We start from the raw sequence: 7,778 nt of genomic DNA, 5'->3' as shown, positions 1-7,778 counted from the left end.
TTATTAAATGCCTGGGCAAGAAGAGGCCCAGTTCCCCACCCCGACCCCACCCTTCAGTTGTTCCCTGATCCGATACAGCCCCCAACTCTCCCATATGGAGGCCTGGGCCTGGACCGGGGAGACAGTCCTGGCTGGGAGAAGGCACAGCGCCCTCAGCCGCCACAGCCCCCACTCACTTCCTGTCCTTTGGAGAATGAAACAGACAGCCTGGACATTGATTAGCTCCAGGACCTCCTCATGCGAAGGTCTTACCCTGTGGGCTGCTCCCCCTCACTTTCTTTTTCTTCTTTTTTCTCTTTCTCTTCATCGTTCTCCTCCTCCTCCTCCTTCTCCTGGATCTTCTCTGATTCCACATTGCTCCTCAGCTGAGCCATGGCGAGATGAAAGACGTGGCAGCTGAAGCCCTCCCTAATCCCTATCTGCACATGCTCCTGGAGAGTCTCCAAGGTGGGGAAGACCCGGCAGCAGGCCATGCACCTGAAGCCAGTCTCCATAGTCACCAGCCAGTCTGGTGTCTTGGCCCTGGGTATCTCCTCAGCTGTGGGCAATCCTGGCGGGCCCTTTGATTCTCCTCTTTCCTCATGCTCTTTCACCTCTTCTCTGGTCTCACTGTCACATAGGAGGTTTCTGGTGGACACCTCAGAGGGGGGCGTACCTACCCTCACAGTCTCAGTAAGGTTCACTTCTTCCACCATTGGCTTCTTTTTTAGTGACTCTGGGGTTGCCTCTGTCTCCCAGGAGACAGCTACACCCTTTTTCACTTGTACCTGCATGTAGTACACTTTCATGCCGCTTTCCTCTTTGTTCATATACTGAGAGGCCACATAGGTCTTATCGGATAAGGAGGAGGATAAGGAGACATGTGGTGAGAGGGGAACAGTCTCCCCTCGTTCTTGAACATGGGCTAGGGCTGACCTAGGCTTGGGACTGTCTTGAAGTGATTTCTGGACTCCTAGGAAAGGAAATTAGAAACATAAGAATGTGCATGGGGCATGCCGGAAGCTGAGAGAATGAGAATGAATATGTGGGCTATAGGAGAGAGGGTCTATGGGGTGATGTAGGTGTGTGATGAGCTTGGTGGTTGTTGCTTGTACTATGGGGTAGTGTATCTGGTGTCATCTGCAGGCTTCCCATTTGTGTGTGTAGGCATACTGGAGGGGTGTCTGTATATGGAGGTGAGGGCTGTGGTATGTGGGACGTTGGTGGGGTGTGTGTGATGAGAGGGATGTGAGGTTTTGGTATCACTGCTGTGCTTTTTGTGGATGCAGGCTGTGGTATAGGAGAATGGCACTTTGGGGCATATGTTTGGGTTTTGTGTGTGTGCTAAGAATGGATATGCATGAGTGTGGTTTTATGTGTGAGGCGTGTGGGCCTGGGCCGATGGTCCTGCTCCCATGCTGAAGGCTGGTGCTGAGGAACTCTGTCCTTCTCTGGAAGCAAAGGTAGAGGCAAAGTTTACATGTTCTTCTGAAGGTGCTTAATCTGGTCCCTTTGCTCTATACCCGAAACCCAGACTTTTCTGGCCCCTAGTCCCTAAATTCCCCACGGTGCTTGCACCAGGGCTCACTCCCACAGTGAGCTCATGTCCAGACCCTCCTGACAGCTCTGCCACCCTCCCCAGGCTCCTCCAATTGCCCTGGGTTTCCTCTGAGGCTCATGCTTGGATCTATGTGCCTCCTGCCCACACCCGTACCGCCGTGGATGAGCTTGCTTGGAGAAGAAACACAGGAGAAGTATTCAGAGGCAGAGGAGACCTCCTCTGCCCCTGTGCCACAGCCTTTGGCTACCTTGGTCAATCCGAGCTGAGAGGCATCCTCTTGTGACCTCGAGATTCCTGAGAAAGGATGAAAGCCTCAGAGATGTGTTCGGTTCGGCATATTGTGAATCATTCATTCATCCAACAAGTGTTTACTGAGTGGCTGGCTTCTTTCAGGTGCAGTGAATACCTATGGCTCGGGCTCGTTCTCAGTAGTTACCCCAGTATTTAGTTTCCACTGATAATTACTTTATTAGTGTCTTGTTAGGAATGTGAGCATGAGTGGTGACTGTGAATATGTCAGAAGTGTGAAAGTGATCAGTATCAGCTAAGTATTTGATAAGTGAGGGATCGGTGTGGTAAACAGTGTGGAAATGTCTATCTATGTTTATGGAAAGTTTGTGTGCATGGTTTGCGTTCACAGCTCAGGAGTATGTGACCTGATTATATGTCTGGTTTGTGTTTATGGTTTATATTCACTCATTCATTTACAATATTGAGTGAATAATTACTATGTATCAGGCACTATTCCACTATTCTAGGCTCTAAAATTGCTAAACATTCCAGTAAGGGAAGACAGACTCTAAATAGAAATACAGGAAGTATATGATGTATCAGCTGGTAGTAAGTATGTAAGGGTAGGCAGATTTAACAAACAAAAATAGAGGACACCAGTTAAATTTGAAAGTCAGATAAATTATTCAGATAATTTTTAGTGTAAATATTCCCATGCAATATTTGGGTTATGATATTTGGGACATACATATACTAAAAATTATTTGTGGATTATCTGAAATTCATATTTAGTTGGATATTCTGCATTTTACCCAACAACCTTAATAAGAATTGGTGAATCTGGGTTTTTGGGGGTTTGTGCAAAGTGGGTTTGGTACTGCTACACGATGTGCTGTGTGGTTGGTGTGTGTGACCCATGACTGGTTGTTATAGAGGTATGTATATAGTTGGGGGTAGCTGTGTTTGTATGATAGTTGAAGATACAGTATATATTTCCACCTAGATATAGGTAGAGTTACAGACATATGTACACCCTCCAGATTTTGGTGTGAGAAGAGAGGACAACATTCACAGGGGTCATATGTGATCATAGTATAGGAGTGATGTGTGTATATACATACATGCTCTGTGTGTGCTTTAAGAAAGAAATTTGTGCGGAGATGTGTGATTTTTTTCTCCATCAGAACAATTGTCTCATGGAACACCCTTCACAAGGGTTCCGTATGCACTCTTACATGTATCAAGCATGATGACAGGAACCTTATCACACAGACTGCACATCCGCTGAGCACTCTACCCGTATTCCCCCCACAGCCCCCACCAAACACACACACAGACAAAAAGATCCTAAGTGTAAGGGGCAGGGGCAATCATTGCCTTCCCCATCCCGTCCCAACTACTATCTGAAAATCTGCCTACTGCCCAGGCCTCCGTGCCCAGGGCTTATCCTATCATCTTCAGAGCCCTGAGCCTCAGGGAAGCTTCTGGGCTCCAGTTCGGGTCAGAAGTCTGGAACTGGATCTCTGTAGTGGGCTCCATTCTGCCTCACCTCCTACATGTGACCCGCCTCCCCTCTCAGGGCAAGCTACTAGCTTACATTTAATGGACGCAGTCACCACGGGCCTGCAAAGTATACCCATGGCTCTCCACGCTCCCCACATGGCCCTGACAATAGTTCTTATGCTGGTCCAGTTGGTGGCAGTCTCTGGAAGGCCCCCCCATCCCCTTGACCTCTGGGAAGCCCACACCTATGGATTCACAAACTCCCATGGATTAACTGGTCAATTCTTCCAGCTGAAGGAATAAAATCTCCATGTTTCAATATGATGCCTTCACTAGACAATCTCCTTCCAAACAGACATTTCACTCCTCAAGATATTTTTCAACATGTCCTTTAATTCATTGGGCTTCTCTGTCCTCTTGGGTAAAATGCACAGAGCAACTCATAGATCTCTAGCAGCGTCCTTTACACCCCTTGCCCAGTGACCCCAGGGTAAGACCCAATAAAGAGAGTAGAAAGAACGAGGGGGCTGAGAAAAGCTGCACCTATGAGTCTGTGCCAGCGGCCCCCCAGCCGGCTAGGAGGCTGACGGAGCTCCAGGCCCCAGCAGCCCCAGGAAACAGTGCTCAGCCTGGCGGGGCTGACTTTCCATCTGCGGGGGACATCTGGCCTCTCTGTGCCATCTCACACCATGGGGACCCTCGGGATGGACACGGCAGCCTCAGCCAATACCGGGTTTCCCCTGCCTACTTCACAGGTAACATTCTCCTCGGTCCCAGCTTCTTAGAGAAGGCTCAGGTTGGCAGCCACCTGTGGGCCTCAGACAAGTTGCCCAGCACATACCTCTTCCCTTCTCACCAGTTTCCTGGGACTCTTTATCTTCCAAATGTTTCCTCTTTTGTTGCCGCTTCATAGTGCCAACTAGAAGAGTCCCTTAGAAGATGCCTAACATCCGGCTCCTCCTTCTCCCTATAGGTCGGCCCTTCTTGGCTCTCAGGATGTCCATTGAAATGATTCAGTACAAATAAAAATAGCTGAGTCTCCTAAAGGGCTGAAGAACTCAGACCCCTCAGAGTACCCGCTGCACGGCCCAGGGTTCACCACAACGCAGGGCTGTTAAGGTGCAAAGGTTGCCAGGCCCACAGCAGAACTCTGTGACCTCAGTGATGACATCAGAACATTCTGTGCACCTCTGTGCACCCAATGCAACTTCTCCCATGAATTCTACTCTTGCATCTTTCAAATGTGCAGGGTATTTTGAGATGTTAATCTGTTTCTGTGTCATTTTTTTTTTCTTTTCTCCCTTTATTTCACCCTTTCCCTTCTGCATTCAAGTGGGTAGCAGACTCCGTGTTTATCGGCCAGAGGAGGGGCATGGCCAGGCAGGCAGCAGTAATAGCATGCTGGTAATCTTTGCCTTTGCTTCTAAAATCCCAGACTCCATAGAAAGAAAGGATGCTTGAGCAGAAACAGAACAGAAGCAGGATTTTTGAAGTTAGATATTCCCCTCTTACCCTACTAGGGTTGAGAGGTGCTAATTAAGTCAGAAAGAAATGTGTAGGGATCACGGAGAAGAGGCTTCTCAAGTGTGGCTGGGGAGGTAGATGTGCCAAAAAAAAAAAAAAAGTCCAAGAGGACATGGATGTACTGTGTATGCAAGCAGAATCTTGGTAACCTGTCCCACCCACGGCAAGGGGACTACCCAATCTAAAGGAGGCATGGCAACCAAGCTGATGGACACCGAAACTACAACTGTGTGCTCTAGTAAACAGTGACCATGTGCCACCCTGCCCTCAAGACCCAGGCCCTGTGTGATTTCCAAACAGGAAAGGGTGAAATTCCAAACTGGACACCTGCAGAATCAATGCTTAAAATACAGACTAAGTGCAGTTATAAAAAATGTTCATACTGTTTCTTACACACCTCTGTTTGTGGGCTGAAATTTATACCAGTTATACGTGGTGAGAACCATCTGGATCCTCCTGATTCCAATCTAAAATTAGACACCTCATTTTGAGGCAGTGGCCACGGTGCAATGGGTGGTCTGGTGTTCGTGGAGAAAGTAAACTCCCAGAAGTCACTGCTAACATTAGGAATACCCACTGAACTGAAGTGCGTCCAAATTTGAAAGGGCACCACAGAATGTCTTAAAGTCACAGGCACAGGGAGAGTGAAGATCAGACAAATGCAGCCTGGTAAGGACTTGCTGGTGAGGTTAACCTTCCTGTTTCTTGGAAAACCCCAGGAAAAGAAGGGGCAAAGAAGATTTTTTAAAACCCTTTTGTGGTAGAAATTTTCAAACACAAAGTAAAGAGAATTATATAACAGGAACACAGTTTAATGAACCCATTGCCCAATTTTCAACAATTACCAATATTCTGTCATTCTTGTTCTGTATACACACAAATGCACACACACACACTTAGTGTTTTGTTCATTTTGTTTAGGTGTTTTGAGGGGCAGGATTTTGCAGCATATCTCAGCAATTTATCATTGCTTTTTAAGTGCAGCAGTATTTATCTTCCACAGACAAAAACCTTTTAACATAACAGCAATATTATGTCACCCAACAGATTTAGCCATAATTTTTCATAACACTTAATAACCAAGTCATACCCAATTTCCTCCACCTGTGGTAAAATGTCTTTTTTATACCTGGTCCATTGATTTCAAGACCCAAACAAGGTCCATATGTTGCAATTGGTCAATGTATCTTTAAGTCTAGAACAGTCCCCTCCCCCACCCCACACCTTTTTTATTGCTGTTTATTTGTTAAAGACACTAAGTTGTTTATCCTGTAGAATTTTCCACTTTCCGTTGGTTAATTGTATTCCTGTAACAACATTTAAGGTATTCCCCTATTTCCTGTATTTCCTTGTAAACATGTAATTAAATCTAAGGAATTGATTATATTTAGATTCAATTTCTTATTATTACAATATTGTTTTTACCGTCCTATTACATCACAACAAGAAGCACATAAAATTGTCCCATTTTTAATGATGCTTAAATGGACCAGTGGTTTCAGGTGCTGTTGGCTTTGTCCCTCTACTATAACGTTCCCATCAGACTTTCAACAAATAGCATTAGTAATCATTGAAAACCATTACTTCAGTAGAAGTTGAAATTTCATTATAAATTTTAATTCCATCATTCCAAGGCAAATGATCCTTAAGGCATTTTTCTTGGACCCTGAATTCCCAAAAGAAACGAACCTATCTTCAGAAAAGAAAGGATGGTTTCAGTGGCACTGGCTCAGGTTCTCCATGCTGGGACCATGGCGTTTACCTCAGCAAGTGCAAGGTGGGTTGGGACTTCTATAGTCATTCCTTCCTTTCTTCATTCATTCTTCATTCAGTAAATATTTACTGAGTCCCCCTGTGTGCCAGGCTCTCTAGACCCTGTAGCTGAACATTTACAAACACAACAGATAAAAATATTTTCTCTCAAGGAGCTTAATTCTAGGGGAGAAAATAGACAAAATTTTTAAAATAAGTGACATATGTAGTAGGTTAGACATTTACAAGTACCATGCAGAAAAATAAAGCAAGAACCTAAATTTGGGGCTATAGGAAATGAGTCCATTTCTATGTTAAATGGGACGTCATGGAAGTCTTCCCTAAAATGGTCCTGTGTCAGTGAGACTGGAGGGCAACAAGGGAGCTTAGAGCTAAGGGTCCATTTTCCAGGCAAAATGAAGAGGCTGGAGTCCTCGATCAGGGGTTGCTTAGCCTGTCTGAAAATCATGAAGGAAGCCAGTGTGGCCAAGGCCAAGACAGGGAGAGATGAGATCACGGAGATCATCAGGGACCTCGTAGGCTGTTGTCAAGACTGTTGCTTTTACTCTGAGTGACATGGTAAGCTTGGAGACTTTTGAGTGAAAAATTGCATTTTACATAAAAGTCATTCTCATCACTTTGTTGAGAAAGGCTATTGAGAGGCGAGCGAAGAAGCAGAAAGAACAGTGGGCCTATTGCAATGACCCAAGAGAGAAATGATTCATAAATAAGCCAGACTTCATCAAAATCAATACCATTTACTATGTCACAGATCCCTTTCAGAGTATGAAATGACAAGCTACCGATTAGGAGAAAATATTTGCAAACCACATATCCAACAAAGGAGTAATATCTATAAAGAACTCTCAAAACCACTAGTAAAAAAAAATAAACAATCCATTTAGAAAATGGCAAAAACCATGGAGCTGTTCACTGAAGAGATAACAGATGGTGAGTAAGCACTTGAAATGGTGTTTAATATCATTAGTCATCAGGAAAGCACTAATGAAAACCACAGTGAGTTATCACTCTACAGCCATCAGAGAAGCTATGGAATTCAGGTGAAGAATTAGCGTATTTCTCCAGATGATTTTTTCTTAGCATCTGTTCAAGTTTCCATGGAAGGCACAGTAAATAATAACTCTTATTCTCACAGCAGAGGAAGGAAGTTAACACTGGAGAAAGCACTTCATATACCATACTCCGTGCACAAATTTGAGGTGTAATA

The 7,778-nt window shown here is 45.0% G+C and overlaps 1 protein-coding gene across 2 annotated transcripts; it reads right to left on the bottom strand.

Annotated features, from left to right (window-relative positions):
* Positions 1–248: 248 nt before the first annotated feature.
* Positions 249–4,185, bottom strand: FAM170A (family with sequence similarity 170 member A). Of its 2 annotated transcripts, XM_024571384.2 has the most exons (3): positions 4,116–4,185; positions 1,694–1,834; positions 249–952 (listed from the first exon to the last, which is right to left on the bottom strand). In XM_024571384.2, the coding sequence occupies exons 1-3, from the start codon at positions 4,183–4,185 to the stop codon at positions 249–251; spliced, it is 915 nt and encodes a 304-aa protein (XP_024427152.2). The 2 variants fall into 2 exon arrangements, with proteins under 2 accessions (XP_024427152.2, XP_024427153.2); XM_024571385.2 differs by lacking the exon at positions 1,694–1,834.
* Positions 4,186–7,778: the final 3,593 nt, after the last annotated feature.

The sequence above is a fragment of the Desmodus rotundus genome, chromosome 1 (genome assembly GCF_022682495.2).
Source record: "Desmodus rotundus isolate HL8 chromosome 1, HLdesRot8A.1, whole genome shotgun sequence".
NCBI lineage: Eukaryota > Metazoa > Chordata > Mammalia > Chiroptera > Phyllostomidae > Desmodus > Desmodus rotundus.
This window is presented reverse-complemented; position numbering and strand designations above follow the sequence as displayed.

What these genes read in the sequence shown, in the direction of transcription:
- FAM170A (XM_024571384.2), bottom strand. Translation starts at nt 4,185, where the DNA reads ATGAAGCGGCAACAAAAGAGGAAACATTTGGAAGATAAAGAGTCCCAG. An exon ending in AACTGGTGAGAAGGGAAGAG is followed by an intron (nt 1,835 to 4,115) that starts GTATGTGCTGGG and finishes ATCCTTTCTCAG; the next exon opens with GAATCTCGAGGTCACAAGAG. An exon ending in AAGCAAGCTCATCCACGGCG is followed by an intron (nt 953 to 1,693) that starts GTACGGGTGTGG and finishes TTCCTTTCCTAG; the next exon opens with GAGTCCAGAAATCACTTCAA.